General features: G+C 39.1%; 1 protein-coding gene across 2 annotated transcripts in view; it reads right to left on the bottom strand.

The window, feature by feature from the left end:
• The window catches only part of cdkal1 (CDK5 regulatory subunit associated protein 1-like 1), a 600,053-nt gene that overhangs the window by 409,822 nt on the left and 167,538 nt on the right, over positions 1-22,693 (bottom strand). For both annotated transcript variants that reach the window (XM_072560914.1, XM_072560913.1), the window contains exons 7-8: positions 22,552-22,672; positions 16,462-16,565 (exon numbers count right to left, since the gene is read on the bottom strand). In XM_072560914.1, the coding sequence (XP_072417015.1) occupies positions 16,462-16,565; positions 22,552-22,672 (225 nt within the window). The remainder of the gene's footprint in view (positions 1-16,461; positions 16,566-22,551; positions 22,673-22,693) is intronic.

Here is a 22,693-nt window from a genome sequence, read left to right as displayed (position 1 = left end):
CTGCATTTCTGACTGAAGACTTGCAAATGCTTCAGCCTTATCCTTTGTGATGATGTGTTGAGCTCCCACATCATTACGGATGTGGATAATTATGAAGCTTCTCCCTACTGTGAGCTTTTAATTATCCAGCACAATTCAAAGCTAGATGTGGCAATACTGCAGAGCTTAGATCTGATCCATTGATTGTTATTTATTGCAAGGAGAACAGAATATAAAAATAGGTAGGTTTTGCTACAGTTAGACTGGACAAAAACGAAGCCACATTTAGAGTAATGAGCATGTGTCACAGATCACTGGGGTAATGTGCTGGAAATCAAGTCCTACAGCTCCCGAGTTGTCACAAAGGTTAAAGACTCAAAGTAAGTATTGTATGCAAAGTTAGTCAATTTACACAATTTCCAGACAAAGGCTGATAGAAAGCACGAACCAGGTTTTTCTACTCAACAAGAATTCATTACAATTAATTAGACTCTAACAGCAGGCAAACAGTTATAAACCATCAGTATATAACAGTAAATTTCTAATCCCCTCAACTCCCCACATGTATACACACAAACAGACAAACAGGTAAAAACGGGTAACAGGCAGAGGAAAACTATAAATGCACCCTCAATGAATTGGGCACCTGAAATCAAGGAGATGTCATCAATCTGAATAAAATATGTTAGGGAATATCATTGATAATTACACAAAAATAATTAATTTTCCAAAGCACTTTTATATACTGTGCAGAAATACAGGGAGAATCTTTGGACTTCATAGTTAGGAATACAGGGGAACCTCGATTATCCGAACGAGATGGGTGGGCACTATTTCGTCCGGATAATAGATTATTTGGTTAATCGATTAAATGCCTCTCCTCTGGGGCTTGGAGTGTTAAAGTCTGCTCCCCATTCAGGAGACGAGGCAGCATCACACCACGCATGAGCCCCCACCTCCCCTGTCCAACACCACCCCCACCCGCTCCCCCAGCCCCATCCAATGACACCCCCACCTCGCCCACCCCACCTGATCCCAAACCCCGTCCAACACTGCTCCCCCGCCCACCCCCAAACTCGGGCCAAACAGCAGTGGAGGTAAGGTCATTCTGTGCACAAGTTGCTGACCTTTGGAGATGAAAGTCAGAAAATTGCTCATAGCTCATGCCAACAATATATACTCTCAAGGAACAACACTTTTCATAACAATAGTGAAGCCTGAAAATTCTCCCTACATATTGCACAATGCACAAAAATATGGAAAATTAATTTAATTGTATAATTATAAATGATCTCACACAACATATTTTATTCAGATTTATCAGATCTCCTTAAATTCAGGAACCTGATTTGTTGAGGGTGCATTAAGTTCAAGAAGAATGACAGGGGAAAAGGTTGACATGGAATACATTATACTGGATTAGTGGTGCTGGAAGAGCACAGCAGTTCAGGCAGCATCCAATGAGCAGCGAAATCGACGTTTCGGGCAAAAGCCCTTCATCAGGTCTCCCTAAAACAATTAATTCAAATACTCTTCTCATTTTGAAAATTCTCACATGAGGTTTAAACATAAAATTCAAGGAGTAATTATAAATCTTCCTGTTGCAGACATAGCTCTGATAGAGCAGGGTCAAAGGACCGAATGGCCTACTTATGCTCCACTTTCCACGTTTCTGTTTACCAGGAAGCTAGATATGTACCTGAGGGAAAAATGAGCTTAAGATTAATTTATTCAGATGCGATAAGGTGGCTCGAGGAATATAAGCATGGCATAGAACTGATGGGATGAATGGCTTGTGTCAGTGCTGTAAATCTCTGTACTATTCTACGCAATTATACTTTATTTAAAAAATGAATAATTTTTTATTTTTATACAATGCTGAATACTTATGGGCAGATGGCCATTGATCATAGAATCCCTACAGTGTGGAGACACAGGCCATTTGGCCCAAAGAGCCAACAGCAATCCCGTAACCCTGCATTTCCCATGGTTAACCCAACCAGCCTGCACATCCTGGACACTACGGGCAATTTAGCATGGCCAATTCCCCTAACCTGCATATCTTTGGATGGTGGGAGCAAACCGAAGCCCCTGGCAGAAACCAACACAGATGTGGGGAGAATGTGCAAACATGACACTAACTGTCCCCAGAGACTGTAATCAAACCCAGGTCCCTGGAGCTGTGAGGCAGCTGTGCTAACCACTGAGCCACCATGCTGCCCAAGATGTCAGAAGTTGCTGTTTGATTTACATAGTAATGATGGAAAACCCACAAGCCACATTAATATCTAAAAATTAGGTTCTAGTTCAGTGCGACCAATTCACTGTTCAAATTCCATTCTCCTCAAAATAAACAACAACACTCCTTTGCCTTCCTCAATACTATCTTTTCTTCAACAGACATGGACATTGCTGGCCCATCCTTAATTGACCAGAGGACAGTTAAGAATCAGCCAAATTGCTGTAGGTCTGGACTCATATGTAGGCCAGACCAAGTAAGGATTGCAGATTTCCTCCTTAAAAAGGATATTAATGAAACAGATGAGTTTTTACAATAATCAACAGTGGTTCATGGTTGTATTAAGCTAGTATCCTATTCCAGACAATTATTAAATTAAACTTTTGCCATCAGCCTTTGAATCCATGTGCTCAGAATATTAACCTAGGATTTCAGATTACTGCCACTATGCCACAACTACTACCCACCTCAGACCCCCCATCCTCCCCCCCCGCCCCACCCCCAACCCAAACCTTGCCAGCATGCTAACTTTCCATGATTCATGAATCAGGACACAGAGATCCCTCTGTATCACCAACCACTTCAATCGCTCATTATTTAAATAGTACACTGCTTTCTTTTAACCTTCTTGCCAGAATGGACGAAATCAACATATTGATTTATCAACATGTACGCCATCTGCCAACTTTTTCCCCAATCTAACCTGCCTATATTCCTTTTCAGACACGCTACCTCCTCTTGACAACTTAGCTTCCTACCTATCTTGGTTTTATTAGTAAATTTAGCCAGCACACATTTGGTGCCTTCAGCAAACCATCAATGTAGGTTACAATCTTGGGTATTTTGCAAATCCGTTAAAATTTTGTAAAGATAAATAAGGAAGAACTGTAGGATTCTTCATCTCCTCCACAAACTTCTTTCTACTTTTGCCAATTATCTTCTGAAGACACCTTACAAGACTGTGCAAGATAGGCACATTTCGTAGAAACAAACTATTTATTCATGGAGGCTACAGCACTGTAATTCACTGTTCTCCCTAGTCATCAACTTTGTAAGGTTGCTCAATAAGTTGCTCAACAATGATAAAGAAATCTGAGATAATTTTGACACCTTCCTATCAAACTAATCAATACTCTATCAGGTATGCCTTTATTAATTTCCTCCTTGATGAAGCCTCCAAGAATCTGGAACACATTATATTAACCATGTTAATCTTATTGTCCTTTTGAATTGAACCATCGTGATAAAATTTTAGGACCGAATGAAAAAGCATAATGACATGGCACATTTTCTAGCCAAAAACAGTGTTGCTTATATCTTAGCTCGTACTAAATCTTGTTCAGCCATCAACCACACACTAGCTGATCCAAACTGGCCAGTAGTCTGGCAAAGTAGTCTGAATAATAAATTATTATTCTATGTCATGATCTCTCCACTTTCAATCTCAACAAGCCCCAAAATCCTCGAAGATCTCTGCATTCCTCCCATTCTTGATTTTCATTGTTCCACAATTATGCTGCTAGGCCTCAAGTTACCTAAGACATAAGTTCTGGAATTTGCTCTGAAAAATTCTTTTAATGTCCTTCTTTTAACATCTTATTTCTTGAATTCTGAGGTGTTGAACCAAACCTTTGGGCTTTTCTCCTGCTACCTCAATGTCGCTTGTCAGATTTTGTTTAATGACCCTACGAAACACCTTGGGAATTTTACTACACTAATGACACTAAATAAATGCAAGTTGCTGTTGCTAAAACAGCACAGATACCAAAAGGATGACACATTTCCCAGCAACAATAAAAACTTGTCATATCATATATTCAAGTGCAGAATAATTTAAACTCATCTTTTCAAATCTTAAATATTAACAAGACCATTAGTTTTACTTGTGTGGGGGGTTTATTTGATTCACTGGGTGCTTTACTTTCTCCAACACATGAAGGAACAGCTGGACCATTTTAATTTGTTATGCCCAGAAGTGGAAACTACTTCTATGAAAGTCCATGAGTGTAAATATGTTAAAATCTTTGATTTAAATCACAAATTCAATGATAGTCAAACCAACATTGCGAATAAGGCAACAGACTCAACAGTTCCTTGAATTGCCTAAAATTAATGGTCTTAAATCAGGACTTAGTTAAATATAACCAAGTGACAATATTTAATCTTATTAAAGTAGACAGAAGCTGTTTAAAGGTATCATATAAGCATAGATCTAGGCTAAGGCATAAATGGTATTTCAGGCTGAAAGCATATTAGACACATGTTAAAGTAAAACAACAAAAAAGTTACAAAGGAAATGTCATTAATATTAGGTACTGAATCTATAATGAGAAAAAAAGGAAGATGATACATACTAGATTAATCATAATTGAGAGAATACACAGAACACCTCATGTAGCTCAGTGAAAAATGTAGTACAAAGTCATATCTAGAGAAACGATCATAATTTAATTTGCTGGTACAGGTCATTCTGCTTATTATAAGTGCTTCATTAGCACAATTCATTCTAACCCGATCAATGAACTGGGGCACTTTCTAAAGTGCAAACTTTTAAAAAGTGTATTAGCTGTACTACTATTAATCGCCAACATTTTAAGTGCTTTTCGAAAGTGTGATTTTTCTATAACACAGGTCGCACAAGAACGCAACCATTACATGATAGAAGAACTACCTATATGTTGAGCTCTTCGACATTAACTGAGCTAGCTGTAAATGGACAAATGGACATCATCTTCCAGTTCCAAGGAACCAGAGTCATAAACAGGAAAGGTATTATCACTCATGGCATTATCACTAGACTAGTAATCCAGAATCCGAGGTAACGTTCTGGGGACCCGCATTACAATCCCACAGATGATAGAATTTTAATTCAATGTTTAAAAGATCTAAAATTAAGCATCTCATGATGACCGACTGTTTTAAAAATCCAGTTGGCTCATGAATGTCCACCATGGCAAACGGTGAAACTTTAACCCAATCATAACCTGGAATAAAATGCTATCTTATTTGCGACCATTGACCAATGTTGACTTTTAGAAAAATATCATCTCATTCACTAATGTTCCTTCAGGAAGGAAACTGCCATCCTTACCTGGTCTGGCTTATACATGAGTTCAGACCCTCAGTAACATGTGTCTTAACTGCCTTCTGGACAATAGGAATTGTAATAAATGATGGTCTAGCCAGCATCAACAACATCCCATGAATGAATAAAAAAAAATCAGCATCTGCATCTGAACAATAAGCAATTACCCTCATGGTAAAGTGCAAGACTGCACATATTAGTTAAGAGCAGCAGTGTGGTAGTACTGATCATAAATATTACTCATAGTGGATTCTGATATAACGTGATAGCTCTGTTCCTCTGCGACCCTGTGCTATAAAAAAATTGCAAAACAGTAGCACCATTTAATCTGATGGGGCTGGAATCATGTTACAACCAATAGAGGTAAGGAAAGTTCACGTTCAACAAACATTTGTCTAAATTCTTCAAATTCCTGAAGAAGGGCTCATGCCCGAAATGTCGATTCTCCTGTTCCTTGGATGCTGCCTGACCTGCTGCGCTTTTCCAGCAACACATTTTCAGCTCTGATTTCCAGCATCTGCAGTCCTCACTTTCTCCTCTAAATTCTTCAATCACATCATAGCCAATTCACTTTGAAGAACCGTGCATTATAGCAGAACCGACTGTATTTTGTTTTCAAAATAATGCATGCTTGGGTACACAGCTGATAGGTGGATTTGACAAAATGAGGTCAGTTGAGACACTGGACATTGAACATATAAAATCTCAAGAGTGAAATCTGACATGATAACATCTAACTTAAAACAAGGAGGCTTGTTACCAAACACCTTTAGAAGAATCCACAAGTATATGTTTAACACAAAAAATAGTACCTTTAATAAAACATGAACTCTATTACATTAGATAGAAATATTGAAAATAATTCATTCCAAATACCAGAACATTCAAGCTCACACTATCCCTTTCTCTATTCAACAAGATCTTTACAATCACCTAAACCACAATGAAGAGTCACCACTATCTCCACAGTATTTTCTCACTCAGGCCAGCACAGCTGAAACCTGTTTCTTATCAGGGAATTTCTGTGCATTCAATAGATACTATTTTCATCAGGACATATCTCTCACTGAAAGAACTGAAATAAATTGTAAACTAAACTCATTGTTACTTTAACTTCACAGCCAACTATAAGTTCCCTAAACTCAGTTTCCAGCTGTTCCCAAAAGCCATGCCTTTCCCTTCCTAATACACAGAATCCAAAAACAGGAATTAAAATTCAAATCATACATCGTTTGTAAAATGTCCCTGCAGAAAAAAAATTAAAAGTATAGCTCAGAAGCATTTTCATTTTCTATTACAAACTGTTCTTATCACTTTATTTATACAATTATTATTCTAGCACCAACAATGTAATTCCATTAAAAACCTGGACTTTCCCTAAAAAATCCTATTCTATTCAAACCCATTTTGATCATGACAATCATTTCCCTTTCTACTTGCTCTTAACAAAGCATTGCCACTCCCTGTTACATGAGTGACTTTCATGTTGTACGGTTAAAGCATTAAACTTCAAAATCTCAAATTTTCATAATGAAACTTTACGAGGAAAATTAGAGGATTATGCAGCATATAAATATCAGTCTCTGCAGAGCTATTGGGTTTTAGGCTTTAAAATGTTGTAGCCAATATTCAAATCAAATTTCCACAGCTCAGGATTTCTGCTGGCAATAATTTAGCTTTCGAAAAACTGAGACTGGCCATTTGATCTCCATCTCACGTCCCTGGAAGAAAACTGCACCAACATCTACACATTGGCATCAAAAACACTATATCCTTTAGGCCACAACCCACTTGAATGGCCCCTTGTACAATGGCACCATGCTAGTTAGCTCATTTACCTGCTGCCCCCTCACTCATCTAAAAAAGCAGGACAACTGCAAGGCTGGAAACTCTTTCATTCTTGCCCGCTGGGTCCCTTAATCTTGTCTCAGTCATAGTCAAACCCTCCTTTCCCTGACTATCAGAAGATTCTATCCTATTGGGAGTGACCACCTTGTGGTATAAAATATCCAGCTGTCATTCCACCTCCCTGATTTGTCAAAACGTCTATAATTCAGTTCAACTCAAGTGCTGAGCCAAAGCTGGTTAAATATGTCAACATATTTGCAGGCGTATATTATCCGAATCTCACTGAAATCCATCCCTGTACTTGCATCCTTTTCTTTTAATTAATCAATCATTTATTCTCATGCTTACTTCCCTTTTTGTAAACCCTATCTCCAGTTCTGATATATTTTAAGCCTTAAGAATAGAACGGACTTAAACAATTACCAGAACTGACCAAACAAATTTCTTCTCCTGTAAGCAAGAAAAAAATCAATTCTAAAAAGTGGCACTCTGTCTCCAGGTCCTCCTTTCACTCACTATTTTAACATGTGTGGAGTGTCATTGGGTCTTCCTTTCATTTATTTCTACTTTGTATGTGGCATCACATCAAATACCTTCTTGGGAGTATGTTTACAGGTGTCCCTCAACAACAACAACACATCATTCCTTCAAAGAACTCCAATAAATTGGTTGAACGCAATTTCCCTTTCCTGAAGCCATGGCAACTTTCCCCAATTACTTTCAGTTTTTCGAAATGCAACCTACAACCAGTATTTCCCCTGATCTATTTATCAAAATCAATTTAGCAATCTGTAATAGCTTTCAGAAGTCACATCAATAATTTTCTGAGAACAGCATAAAAGCATATCAAATGTTTAAGAACATCCATATTATTCAATCTGATGACTGGAGGGTCAATTTTAGAATTTAAAATTTCTTATTCATTCTGTATCACTCTAATATTTTTATTTCATCCCCTGCTGGTTGCACCACTATAAGGCACTCCTCTTTTGAATATCCTCTATGTCACAGTATCACTTTGCCATATTAACATGACACTTAGAGTCATAGAGATGTACAGCATGGAAACAGACCCTTCGGTCCAACCTATCCATACAGACTAGATATCCCAACCCAATCTAGTCCCACCTGCCAGCACCCAGCCCATATCCCTCCAAACCCTTCCTATTCATATATCCATCCAAATGCCTCTTAAATGTTGCAACTGTACCAGCCTCCACCACATCCTCTGGCAGCTCATTCTATACACGTACCACCCTCTGCGTGAAAATGTTGCCCCTTAGGTCTCTTTTATATCTTTCTCCTCACACCCAAAACCTATGCCCTCTAGTTCTGGACTCCCCGACCCTAAACCTATGCCCTCTAGTTCTGCACTCCCCAATCCGAGAGAAACCACTTGTTGATTTTCTTTGTGATTTGATAAGGTCCTTTGAGCCCTGCTTTTAAAATAGGTAACATACTAACACTACCTCTTTAATAACAAAATTTTAAACATTAGCATTGTTATCTGTTCTGGTTTTCATTGTTTTTGTGCAACTTTCAATTTTTTTTTGCATAACTCACATGATTTAGTTAATATTTCTCAGAATTTTCACAGCACAGATTCATGACAAGTAGGTTATGCCTACAAATTTCATGGAATTTTCTGATGAGTCGAAGGTATCAGACAAGGGATTGTCTTCAGATATTGTTCATTTGGACTTCCAGAAATCATGTGATAAGTCTCACAATAAGAGACTGTTAACTAAGGTAGAAGCCCATGGAATTGAGGGTTGCTTACTAACATGGCTGGAAAATTGCTTGTGTGGCAACATAAAGTAAGGATAATAAGTCGTACAGACTCAAATTTGCAGCTTGCGACTGGTGGTGTTTCATCTGTGTTATGGCCTCAGTTATTCAAACTATTTATTAACAACTTGGATAATGGCATAGAGAGTCATAAATTTGTCAACTGTATATTGATTTATAAACCTTCTACCACTCAGTAACCCACTTTCAAGAATTTAAGAAACACAAATTACTGTAATCTTTACTTCTGACAAAATCTTTTTATAATGAGATCAATTTGCTATCTCTTCTGCTTACATTCATCAGAACAATTTACTAGAATACTCTGTGGATTCCACACAGGGACTATAAATGGACTCTAACAAGTCGAGACATTGCCTTAACAAATGAACCAGTTAATTTCCTTTGACGGTTAACTGCTGGAAGTTGTTTAATTTTTAAACAAGGCAAGTTGACTCTGATCGGTCAAAGCATTATCCTAATAAAGGAACCAGCAAATGATTCTCTCATATTTTGAATTTCCTAAACAAATACGAGAATTTATGAATCCAGCTTGATGGCGTAAATTAGCCACAAAGGTGGCGAATATACATGATGACTTCTATTAACTTGTCTTTGATGTCAAAGACTTATTACTGGAGTTTGAACTGCCATAATTAATCTTGTGTTGGATCTCCTTCCCTTGGGGGCCTTTTGAGAGAAGTGGCTACCTCAGGTTTGGGAAGTACTCAACATAATGCAGAGTGAGTGTATGTGGTAAGAGAAGTTATGGTTTAGAAGTCAAACTGCAATACCTATACCATCTAAGTAGCATCCTTACACCTGTAATTAAACATCAGACAAGTGACATGATCGCTGTAAAATTCACACCGCGCCCTCTAGTGAAGTGCATGTGACATGGTGTAGCTAGTGAACAGGTACAAAAACTATAACACCTGTGTAAGTCCGGTAGCCAGCAGAGATTACACTGTCATTACGATCAAGAGACAGATCACATTTTCATACTAGATTTGAATCCAATGTTGTTTTGCCACAAAGGAAGACAGACAGAGAAAACAACATGGACAGATAACAAGGATACTTAAAGTTCTTCTCCTCTTCCCTCTCTCAATCTCAAAAACCTTCAGAAAAACTATCAGTGACCTAGAAATCAAGGTTAGTTCCAAGCTTTGCTGCTCTTAAGGTCATTGGCATCATCAGTGATCCCTCGCAGATGAGGATAATTCTCTTCCACTCTCAGGGTGAGTCCATAGGTCGCTGTACAAACCAATATGGCTACCACAGGTTCTGTTACACTCTGAGCTGGTGGTGATCACAGGAAAGGGAAGGTGGGGCATTGGTGTGGCAGCGCACTCCTGTTGCTGTTTTCACCTGACTTCCACTTTTTCTTAGTGGCAAGTCTCGAGGTGCTCAACGCCTTGCTGGGTGCTCCTCCTCCACCTTGGATGGTCTTGGGTCAGTGATTCCCAGGTATCTGTGGGAATGCCACACTTCGCCAATAAGTCCTTGAGGAATAATGAAGCACTTCCTCTGTTGACATGGGACTCGACTGCCATTTTAAAGCTGCATCCTGAGGGTGTGCAAGGTGCCTGTACAAGAGTTCTTTTAACATGGGGAAACCGTTGCACACTGGTTATCATACAAACTTAGCAGCGCAAGGTCTTGGTCCAGTGGCGGGGAGTCGCAGACAACTGAAGACTGCTCTTTAGCCTTAGACTACCTACTGTAAAGTGCAGACACACAGTTCAGCACTGGGCAATGTCTGCATTAGTGTGAGGTACGAGGTGCGGAAAGTGGGATGAAAGGGAGAGAACGAGAAGGACAGCGCTGTTGGTACCATTGCGCTGGTAAATCTCAGTCTGTTATTGTAAAATCACTGGGCTTGAGGTGGGGGTTTGTAAGATAACTGGGGTGAAGGTTTGTAAAATCACTGGGCTGGTGATTGGGGGAAGTTTATCTTAAAAAAAACATTAAACTGAGATGGAGAGTTTATAAAATTACTGGGAGAGGGTTATAAATATAACACTGGGCTAAGGGGATTATAAACATTACTGGGGTTACATAAAAACTGGACTGGAGATTACTTAAGGAGAAAGTGAGGACTGCAAATGTTAGAGATTGAAATCGAGAATGTGGTGCTGCAAAAGCACAGCAGGTCAAGTAGCTTCCCAGGAGCAGGAGAATCGAAATTTATCTCTCCAACCCTTTGGCTCACAAGCCTCATTCCTGATGAAGGGTTAATGTCCGAAACATCGATTCTCCTGCTCCTCAGATGCTGCCTGAGGCTGTGCTTTTCCAGCACCACACTCCGGACACTGGAGATTAAATAAGCACGAGGATTTGGGAGGGGGTGGGGGGAATTATAAAAATTATATGTCTACGGGGTGTTATAAAATTATGAGGGGGTTATAAAATATTGGGCTGGGGGTTGTTATAAAATTATAGGAGGTTACATAAATACTGGACTGGGGAAGGGATACGAAAAATCTTGCTGCACTTACAGCAACAAAAGGAGCTCCGGCCAACGGATGGATGAATAGGCTGGCAGCTTGTAGGCGGTACAGCCACTGCTAGGCTCAATTCCGAGCACCAGAAGACCCATTTCAGAGGCAGCCAGAAGACTGGAGTGGTGCTTGGGTCTCGGATCCCAGAGCTGTAAGAGCAGGAGAAGTCGATCGAGATATGAGAAGATAAGGAGAGGTAAAGGACAGAAACTAAAGGAAAGTAGGTAGTTGTGTGCTCAGGCAGCTGTAGACCAGATTATCGCTGCCATCTTGCTCTTAAGGTTACAGGACAACAGTTGAACCATTGGGTTGCAGGTTTCACTCTTGCAATTGAAGGCATCTTACAAATTTGAACTGAAACAGCCTGTTCTCCTCTATGTACAGAGGCCCTCCTCCCAAACTTGCATTTTTAAACTGATTACCTGATTTGTGTGTATCACTTTTTTTTAGGTTTAATATGTAGTAAGTCTCCACTCAGTTTCACTCAAAAATACTTGGATATGGCTATTCCTGATTTTAAAATGGTTAGCTAAGTTTAATTGAAATGTGAAAGCTGTCAAAAATAAATTAAAAATATCAGTTGAGAGCAACATGGAGGGGATGAAAAATAGAGGAAGCTGATCTTCTGGTAGTAAGCGGTATTACACTTGAGATTCATAACAGATCTTCAGTGTTCAAGTGGCTGGAACAGGACTAGAACTACCATAGATAGAACTACCATGGATAACATAATAGGCAACAAATAATAGCCATAAGGAAAGGCAGGTAGCAACATCTCAGGTTTGAATCCTTGGCAGTGCAGAGCTACCCAATATCCGCTAAGAAATCAGTGTTTCACTAGCATGCCAATAAAGAGATCTGTTGATGACAGAGTGCTGGAGACTGTCACGCAGTCCAGGACTATATGTTGAGGTATGCACTAAACTGCTGCAAAAGCTCAATGGTGAAAGGCAACTTCCTCTGACTAAGGGGTTAGAAACCATGTAAAAAGTCCTCAGAATGTTTGGTGATTTTATTTTGTACATGTAATGTGCACTGAGGCACTTCACAGTAGCACACATTGCAATTAAAGAAATTGATGCATATTGCATTTTCTGTAATATTAAATTTGAACTGTTATGACTGTACCTGTACACATATCAATATTTTAGGAAAAGAAAATTAGCTCAGACAGCTCAAATGATCAAAGCCTCTGTTTGGAAGTCAAATCAGTTTTAATTAGTGCACTGTGATTTTAACTCACTCAGTCCCCCAGAATCTCTAACTCCTAAATACATCATCTTCCTGAAGTCAGATTTTATTTAATACACCATGCCAACATGATCATACAGGTAGCTAAAGGGGAGCCTGTAGATATACTGTACTTGGATTAGCAGAAGGCACTTGAGAGGAATCACATAAAAAATCACTGCACAGAGCATGGGTTTACGATATTGAGGGAGGCATATTACAGTAGACAGAAGATTGGCTGCCTACTGACAAAAAAAAAGAGGGTATGCATAGATGGGTCTTTTTTTTTGATTGAGAGGTTGAAAAAGATTGGGATCCTGCAGAGGTCTGTGCTAAGGCCTCCATTGTTTACAATTTGTATCAATAACTCAGATGAGGCAAGTAAAGATATAATAGCTAAATTTACAGATCGTAAAAACAGCTAGGAAAATATTTATGAAGACATATGGAGTTTGGAGATGTAGAGAAAAGTTGAGTGAGTAGGCAAACATCTGGCAGATGGAAAATAATGTAGGAAAATGTAACAGTGTTCATTTTGACAGGAAGAATAAAAAATGAACAGTAGTACTTAACAGGAGAAGGACTGCAGGATTCTGAGGTGCAGAGAGAGCTAGGTACTTTCTTGCATGAGTCACAAAAATACGCAAGCATAGTAAGTAAGTAAAATGACTCTGGAATGCTATCATTTATGGCAAAAGATACAAAAGGTAAGGATTCAGTTGTACAAGGCATTAATGAGATGATGTTATGCATACTGTGTGTTGTTTTGGTCTCCTTATTTCAAAACGGATATAAATACATTGTCGGCAGTTCTGAGATTAATGAGAATGATATCTGAAATAAGTGGGATGGAGGAACCAGGCTTTCAGGGATCATCCCTTACCCCTCCTCTACCTACAAGATTAGGGCAAACAAGGGCTTCCCCACCTATCATAGCTGGCAGACTGATCCACTTACCTATTCAGTAAAACTGCCTATTTTTCTTGTTAGTTGGTAAATTAATTGGTTAAACAGTGACAGATTGATATCCATAACTGGTCATTAACTGATCACTTAAGGGCCTTAATTGGCTGGTCAGGAACGTCAACCATGCATCGTCCTGTCCAAAACAAACTACTGAGGTGGCAAAGAGTCAGATATCACGTCACCACTTTCAGGAGGAACCCCAACCACCTTTGGAGGAAAATGTCATTGAAGAAGCAACTGATGATGGACAAGTCAGGGTCAGTACTCTGAGGAACCACAGCAAGGATGTCCTAGGATGAGATGATCGATTATCAATAGCCCACAACCTCCTTCCTCTGTGCTGGATGTGTCTCCAACTACTGGAGTTTTCTGCTTTTTCCTCATTGACTTAAATATGGCAAATAAATTTGGCTCCTTGATGCCAGACTTAGTCAAATGATCTCTTGGTGTCAGAGAGACACAATCATCTCATTTCTGGAATTCAGCACTTCTATCCACGTATGGACAATATGTAATGAGATCTGAAGCTTGGAACTCATCCAACAACCAAACTGAGTACACTCACATACAAACATTAAAAAAAAGTACTAATATGCCAGACATCGCCTTCAGCCTATCTGCCATTCAGCAATAATCATTTTTGACCTCAACTGCAATTTACTAACTGTTCCCAATTGCTACTGATGCCCTCAGACACCAAACATCTGTCTATCCTAGCATAAACATATTCATCAGCATATACAATGGTCTAGGATTTCAAAAGATTCATAATCCATTGAGTGTACAGATTTCACACCATCTTGATCCTTGTGATCAGACTCTTATCTTGAGATAACTTTCTTCCCTGCCTTTGCAGTACCTCTTCCAAAGTACTGAAGAGTGAAGGATTTGCCAGGCCATATTCCTTCTAAACTATTTTTTGATGTGTAAACTGCTGAGATCTGTGCATGGCAGTGACTTCCAAAACTGCACGTCAATGTGCTGCTGTGTTGATCATGCCAATCAGTCTGTGCAGAACCTTGAAGTAACCTCAGAACGATTGTATGGCCTGCCAGGTTCTGACCCACTGGCACAGCGGACCAGTAGAGGTGGTGGCAGAGTGGTATTTATGCTTACCAGGCTGGTTCCTGGGATTAGAATTAATAGGATTTGACAGGTTAAATGCAGAAAAGACATATCCTACAACCAAGGAATCCAGAACCTGAGAGTCACTGATTGTGGATATCAGGGAAGCCAATTTGGACTGAGATAAGGATAAATTTCTTCACCCAGAGAGGCTGAGCCTGTGGAATTCTTGTTTTATTATTCTTTCTTGAGATGTGGGCACCGCAGGCTAGGCCAGCATTTACTGCCATCTCTAATTGCACATTGGGTAGTTAAGAGTCAACCACATTACTGTGGGTCTAAAGACAGATGTAGACCAGACCAGGTAAGGATGGCAGTTTTCTTCCGTAAAGGAATTAGTGATAGGTTTTCCCCTGACAATCGACAATGGATTCATGGCCATCCTTAGACTCTTAATGCCTGGTTTTTATTGAATTCACATGCCATCATCTCCCACAGCAGCATTTGAACCCAGTTCCCCAAGTCTCTGTATTAATAGTCCAGCGATAATACTATAGGCTATTGCCTCACCTTCTCTGCCACAGAAAGGGATTGAGGGCAAAACATTGCATGTTTTCATGGGGATGAATATAATTCTACTGGCTAAAAGGATCAAAGGGTATTGAGCAAAAGTGAGAAAAGGGTAGTGAAACGGATGATCAGCCATGATATTGGTTGACAGGGTAGACTCGAAGGGCCAAATCACCGCCTCCTGTTCCTATTCTCTATGTTTACTTGTAATTCTACTGCTCATGCTCACAGTGGCCCAGAATATCTCACAGATGCCCAGTTTTGATTTGATAAACCCACTGAGTCTATAAAATATAACAGAGTGGTAATGCCACACAATATGATGTGATTACAATGAAAAAAATGGACTTTATTTCTACAAGGACTGCACAGCAGCTATTACTAATAAACAGATTGTCTTTGAGGAGTAAATTTGTCAGGACAAAAATATTTTCTCTCTCATTGGTTCTTTCACCACCAGGTTCAGTCTGGTAGTTAGGACATGGTCAATTCAGTCAGCTATAACACTACTGAGCTACTTAGATAGTAAAAATAGACAATGTGATCAACAATGAAGTTTAGAACATACACCAGCAATGGTGTTGGGGCATTCTGGGACACTGATTGCAAGGTATGATTTAATGATCAAGACGATGTCAGACTGGTGCTGGACTTTGCTGTAGGACAGCTCTCTAAATTTTGATGATAGTCCTCAGATATTCGTAAGGAGTATAAAAGTGCGTCTTTTAAGCTTCTAGTTCACGTACCAAAGTCGGATTGCTTATTTAGTTACATTCTTATTCAATTTTCCTATAGCAATTTCATACAAATTGCTAACGTGCTAGACTATTTCAAGGAGCAGTAACTACACAGTTGTAGGTCTGGAGATAAATTAATGCAAAGAACAGACGTAAGCATTAATATTTAAAATTTAAATATTTAAAAGTATATTTAAAATTTGGTAGCCTCGTTCCTTTGTGTATCAATCAAGGATATCTAGCAGCTGGCAATATATATTTGCAAGTATTAAGTCAAATAATTTGCATCCCCCACACACCAAGTACTTCCAAACACATGAATAATACAAGTGACAAATTGCTACATTTCTTGCTTTTAAAACCACAAACACACTGTCAAAGTTGAAAAGGAACAGCCATTTTCTCTGAGAGAAAACATGTAAACTGCACAAATGTGTACTTAAAACTTACCTTGGAATGACTGTATGGCTCTGTCTATTAGCTCTGCAACTGAGTAGCTGGCCAGCTCTCCTCTTGCATGCTTGGTTTTGCAGTATGTGCAAGCATTCAGGCACCTGTAATAGAAAGAACAATACAAAATAATTCAAAAATGTCACTAAAATTCACTGTAAACTGGCAGGAAATTAGGAGGGGAAGAAAGGAAAATTTGAAGACCAAATATTTTAAAACCCTTTTTACTAAGTTATGTGATCAATCATTAATTAAATTGATTGTCACCTTCCAACATATCAAATGTGTTACAGTTTATTATAAAACATAGCTCACTGACTCAGTGCTTTATTCATAAACGTAATCAGGTAAACTAGCTTCATCAAAAAAACATGAAAGATCTGCAGATGCTGGAACTCTGAAACAAAAACAGAAAGTGCTCGAGACTCTCAGCACCTGTGGAGAAAAATCAGAGTTAATGTTTTGGATCCAGTGACCCTTCTTCAGAACTGATGGTAGCAAGGAAAAGGATGGTTTTTATACAGAAGATGGGGGGCAAGGAGATGGGAGGAGAGTAAACAATAGGTGGATATAGAGCCCAAAGGGACAGAGAAAAACAGTTGGACAAAGAAAGGTCATCTGGGGGAATGAATAGTGGTTGACAATGGTAGTGTGTGGCAGCTGCCGAGTATGTGTGGGATCAAACATGGGGCAAGGTGCTAATGTCCTAAAGTTGTTGAACTTAATAAGAAGTCCAGAAGGTTGCAGTTCCCAAGCTGAAAATGAGGTGCTGTTCTTCCGTATTGTGCTGAACTTCGCCAGAGGACAGTAGCAAGCCAGAGAACACAGTGGTGTACTGAAATGGCAAGCAAATGGAAGCTCAGGGTCTTTGAAACCATTGTCGATTGTCTGAAAAACTGACCCATCTGATTCACTAAAGTGCTTAAGTCCAGCCTACATGATACTCCAAACTCTCAACTTAGCTGATTGTTAACTGCCTTCTGAAATAGTTAGGAAAACAAGAAATGAAAACAGAGACCACTAACAATGACCTTAGCACAGGAAATGACAATGGCAAAAATAGTTCATTTGGGATGTTGTGCCAAAATAGAGACAGCTGTCTTACAGTCAAGCAACAACCTGACACAATCACAGAATCATAACTTGCAGATAACACTGCTGACACCACTACTGCCTGAGATATGTCCAGTTCCACCTGTCAATGCATGTAGTCATATATCATTGAAGGTGGTAAGATAGATTGAGTGAGCACTTCATAAGATAGACAGCATTCTAAGCTTTATTAACAAGGAAATAGAGCATAAAGGCAAAGAAGTTTAATGTAACTTCCCTATGATGTTGCCACCCATTTCTGGGTAATCTGCTTTAAGAAAGATGTGAAGACACTAAAGAGTGTAAAAAGGATTCAGAAGAATAATTCCAGGCACGACAAGCTTCAGTTATAAAGACAGATCGGCTAAGTTAGAACAGCTTTCCTTGGAGAAGAGAGAGTTTTATTTAAAATCATGTGGGGTATGAACAGCGTAGATAGAGAAAGTACGTTCTCACTAGTATAAGGCTCAAGAACAAGAGGGCATAACTTTAAGATAATGAGCAATAGACAATAGACAATAGGTGCAGGAGCAGGCCATTCTGCACCACCATTCAATATGATCATGGCTGATCATCCTTAATCATAATCCTGTTCCTGCCTTATCTCCATAACCCTTGATTCCACTAACAAAACTACTAATGATACAAGGAAAAGGCTTTTCAAGCAAATGTGCGATTATGATCTAGAATGCACTGCCCGAGAGTGTGGTGGAGACAGGATCAATTGACCATTCAAGCGAGAACAGTGGCTCAGTGGTTAACACTGCTGCCTGGGACGTGGGTTTGATTCCACCTGCGGGCGACTGACTGTGTGGAGTTTGCATGTTCTTCGTGTCTACCAGGGTTTCCTCCAGGTGCTCTGGTTTCCTCCCACAGTCCAAAGGTGTGTAGGTTAGATGGATTGGCCATGCTAAATTGCCAATAGTGTCCTGGGATATGTAGGTTAAGTGGACTAGCCATAGGAAATGCAGGGTTATAGGGCTGGGGGTGGGAGATCTGGAGATGCTGTTTGGAGGGACTCGATGAGCTGAATAGCCTGCTTACACACTGTGGGGATTTTATGATGCTAATTGGCTTGTTATCTGAAAAGGAAAAATGCACAGGGCAACCTGAAGATGGGGAGATGTATGAAGTAAGAGGAGCATAGGAGAGACAGCACAGACACAATGGGCCCAACGGCCTCTTTTGCACTGCAGAAATTCTGTTATTACGTGATACATGAGCAATTTCTAAACAGAACTAAAAGATCTCTGGTCTCAAATGGTTCTCAAAAGGGGCTCTCAAAAGGCAGATGGCAGGTGGACCTAAAATTGACTATCAGAAAAGTGAATTCATTTCAGATATATCTCTTAGAATTTACAAAGTACACTGTTGTTTTCAGATCTCTTTGTTCAGAAATGGAACAGAACAATTTATGCATCCTTCACCCATCTGAACAGTAGATAATTGAATTATAAATGATGATTTAATTAATTTATGTGAACAATATTTAGGGAATACAGTTGCTTCGATTCTCTCAGAATGATTCCTTGCAGAAGTGTAAAGGTTTCAACTTTTCTGTGGAGATTTTGATTACTACTTGCAATCTGTCTTGAAATTACACTGCTTGTATAACTGCAAAATGCCAGAAAATATAATTTGACTTTCACACAGAGAAAAATAAATTTTGACCTCAAAGAAAAAGAAAGACAGGTATAAGTACGCCGTCAATACATTGTCGAATATGAATTATCACTTTATCTCTTCCCTTACATCAACCTTTCTCGCAGATTAAAGAATGAAGATTAATTTTACCTAAATTTAGTCAATTTAACTTTGACCTTCTCCAATAAAGTGTAAAATCAAATGAATACAAAAACCAAAGCAAAACAATATTGAGCTGAAAAATTCTACATGTGCTTCTTGAGAAATTCATATGACATTTTCAGAGTAAATAATCCTGTTAGTGTTGACTTACAACTTATCGAAAAACATCAAGGCTGGCTTTCAAGTGAAACACATATTTAGGTTTCTTCGTTTCATTGCCATTACTTACAGTAATTAATTTAGACTAGAGTTTTAAGACTGTAGTTGAGCCACTGGGGGAAAAAAAAAGACAACTTATTTTTAAGTACAGTAAAATGATAATGCAAATCATGTAGGGTCTGTGCACAATTACGTGTTAAGAATCACTTTGAGTTGGCTGAGAAAACACTTAAGTATCCCAAGCTGCCTACAAGTTCATTCTAAAAAAGATATGCAAACACAGTGGCCTTATCCTGTACAGTAAAAGGCACTGAAAAACATAGCGAGTTAGCTCTGGATAACTCAGTAATTTTTTTCTGCTTAGTGTGTTGCCGTTGGAGACTTGGCCATATCATCAATGTAGTTGAATATTAACAGTTTGTGTTTTAATGCAACAGTGAAAAAGACTGAAGCATCTCTGCAGCCTTTATTGTTATTTGTTCATGAGATTTGAGCATCAGTGACTGGGCCAGCACTTATTGCACATCCCTAAGTTTGTTGGAGAATGAGATGTTTAGTTCTTACCTTGGGATGTAGGGATATCCCCAGTGCTGCTAGTAAGGGAATTCCAGGCTCTTGACCAGCGACAGTGATCTTATAGTTTCTAGTCAGAACCGTTTGTTACTTGAAGGGAAATTTGCAGTTGGTGGAGTTCCCCTGCATCTGCTGCCCATGTCTTTTGAGATGGTAGGAGTCATGGGTTTGATTGGTGCTATCGAGGGAGCATTAGTGAATTACTGCCGTGCATTTTATAAATGCCAGACACACTGCCTCAGTGGTGAAGTCAGTGAACGTTGAAGGTGGTGGATGGAGTAGTGATCAAGTAGGCTGGCTTTGTCCGGCATGGTTTTAAGCTTCTTGAGTATGATTAGAGTTGCATTCATCCAGATAACATAGAATCCCTACAGTGTGGAAACAGGTCATTTGGCCCAAGTCCACACTAACCCTCTGACGAGTAACCCACCCAGACCCATTCCCCTACACTATTATCCAATGGTTACCCCTGACTAATGCATCTAACCTATAAAGTCCGAAACATTACGGGCAATTTAGCATGGCCAACTCACCTGAACTGCACATCTTCGGATTGTGGGAGGAAACCAAAGCACCCGGAAGAAACCCATGCAGACATGGGGAGAATGTGCACACTCCACATGAATAGTCGCCTAAGGCAGGAATTGAAACCTTGTCCCTGGCTGCGAGGCAGCAGTGCTAACCACTGAGTCATCATCCCTGGTGCTGTAAGTGCAAGATATTCCATTTCCCTCCTAACTTGTTACTTATAGATGGTTAGAAAGACACTGGGGAAACAGGTAATGAATTACCTCTCAAAGAATCCCAAGACTGGCTTTTTAAATTTAATTCAAATTCCATTAGTTGCCATAGAAATTATCAACATAAAATTTATGCAGCAACTTTACTCACTGGTATTCCACTGTGGAGCAGAGAAAAAGTAAACAGAAGTTTTCTTAAGTATTGTATCTATATATCTATAATCAGTTACGTTTATCAGCTCAAAATTCTGTTTTATACTGTGGTTAGAAGATATGTGAATTACTGGAAAACAGAAGAATAATGCAAAATCCAATCTCCATAGGCTCAAAGATATAAACTAAAAAACGAAACTCTGGAATGACAAACTGGATTCCATAGTACATTGATACTAATTAGTTTATATTTTTGAAATGTCTTTTGTCAAATTTCATGCATCCTCCTTTAACGTCACAGACACAAACACATTAAAATCTTTCAGTCCAAGCAGTATATGCTGAACATAATCCTAAACTAAACTAGTCTCACCTGCCTGCACTTGATCCATATCCGATTCAGGTACTTATCTAAATGTTTTTTAAATATTGCCACTGTACCCACATTTACCATTTCCTCTTGAAATTCATTCCACATACGAAGCACACTGTCTCAAAAATTGCCCTCATGTCTTTTTTTTAAAATCTTTTGCATCTCATCTTAAACATATGCCCCCAGTCTTAAAATCCCCCACCCTATAGAAAATACACCTGCTATTTACCTTATGTATACCCCTCATGATTTGATAAACTTCTGTAAGGTTACCCTTCAACCTCCTACGCTCCAATAAACAAAAGTCCCAGCCTCTCCTCATAACTCAAATCCTCTATTCTCAACATCATCCTGGTAAATCTTTTCTGAACCCTCTCTAGCTTAATAATAACCTTTACAACCTCAACATGACAGCCCAACTCCTATATTCAGAGGACAGAGCAATGAAGGCATGCGTACTAAAAGCCTACTTAATCATCCTGTGTACATATGACACAAACTTCAAAGAACTATGTACTTGAACCCTGAGGTCTCTCTCTTCTACAACTCTGTCCGAGAGCCTACTTTTGGTTACGTAAGTTCTGTCCCGCTTGTTTTACCAAAATGCAATACCTCACATTTCTCCAAATTATATTTCGTCTGCCACTCCTTCGCCCATTGAATCAACTCATCAAAATCTCTTTGTAATCAGAGATAACCTTCTTGACTGTCCACTCTCTCACCAATTTTGGTATCATCCACAAACTTACTAACAACCATGTTCTCATCTAAGTCATTTATAAAAATGACAAACAAAAGTGGACCCAGCACCAATCTCTGTCGAACAATGACTAATTAAAGAAGAAAAGCAAATAATTTTTCAAAAATGATCAGAGTTCCATAACAAATGCTTTCAAATCTTGGTGTATTGTTGGTTTAATTCCACAGTCAGGGTCACTAAATTTGTTACCAAGTTGAGCAGCATGTTTCAAGGAAAATTATCTTGAAGTATATTTCCTCATGGCTGAAAATTCGTACTGACCTAATTTGATAAAAAAATTACAAAAGAAAATTCACAAATGGCATAAAATCCATTATACAATTTCAAACATGCCACATGCTTCATGGAATATTTCGCATTACAAACTGATGCGCCAGAGCACTGGAAAATAAAATTGCATCCTTAAGTATTGTGCATACTTTAAAGAAACTTACCCAGTGTTCACAGAAATAATTTCTATCAGCGGGTTTTTCCTGATCTTTGGCAAATCTAGTCTGGCTCCCCCCAAACGTTTACCCTTATCCTTCTTCTGACCCAGTAGCCTCACAGAATGACCTTCAAACAAAATCAAAAAGA

The sequence above is a fragment of the Chiloscyllium punctatum genome, chromosome 41 (assembly GCF_047496795.1).
Source record: "Chiloscyllium punctatum isolate Juve2018m chromosome 41, sChiPun1.3, whole genome shotgun sequence".
NCBI classification, from domain to species: Eukaryota; Metazoa; Chordata; class Chondrichthyes; order Orectolobiformes; family Hemiscylliidae; genus Chiloscyllium; species Chiloscyllium punctatum.
The sequence above is the reverse complement of the archived record's forward strand: the minus strand, read 5'-3'. Positions and strand labels throughout refer to the sequence as shown.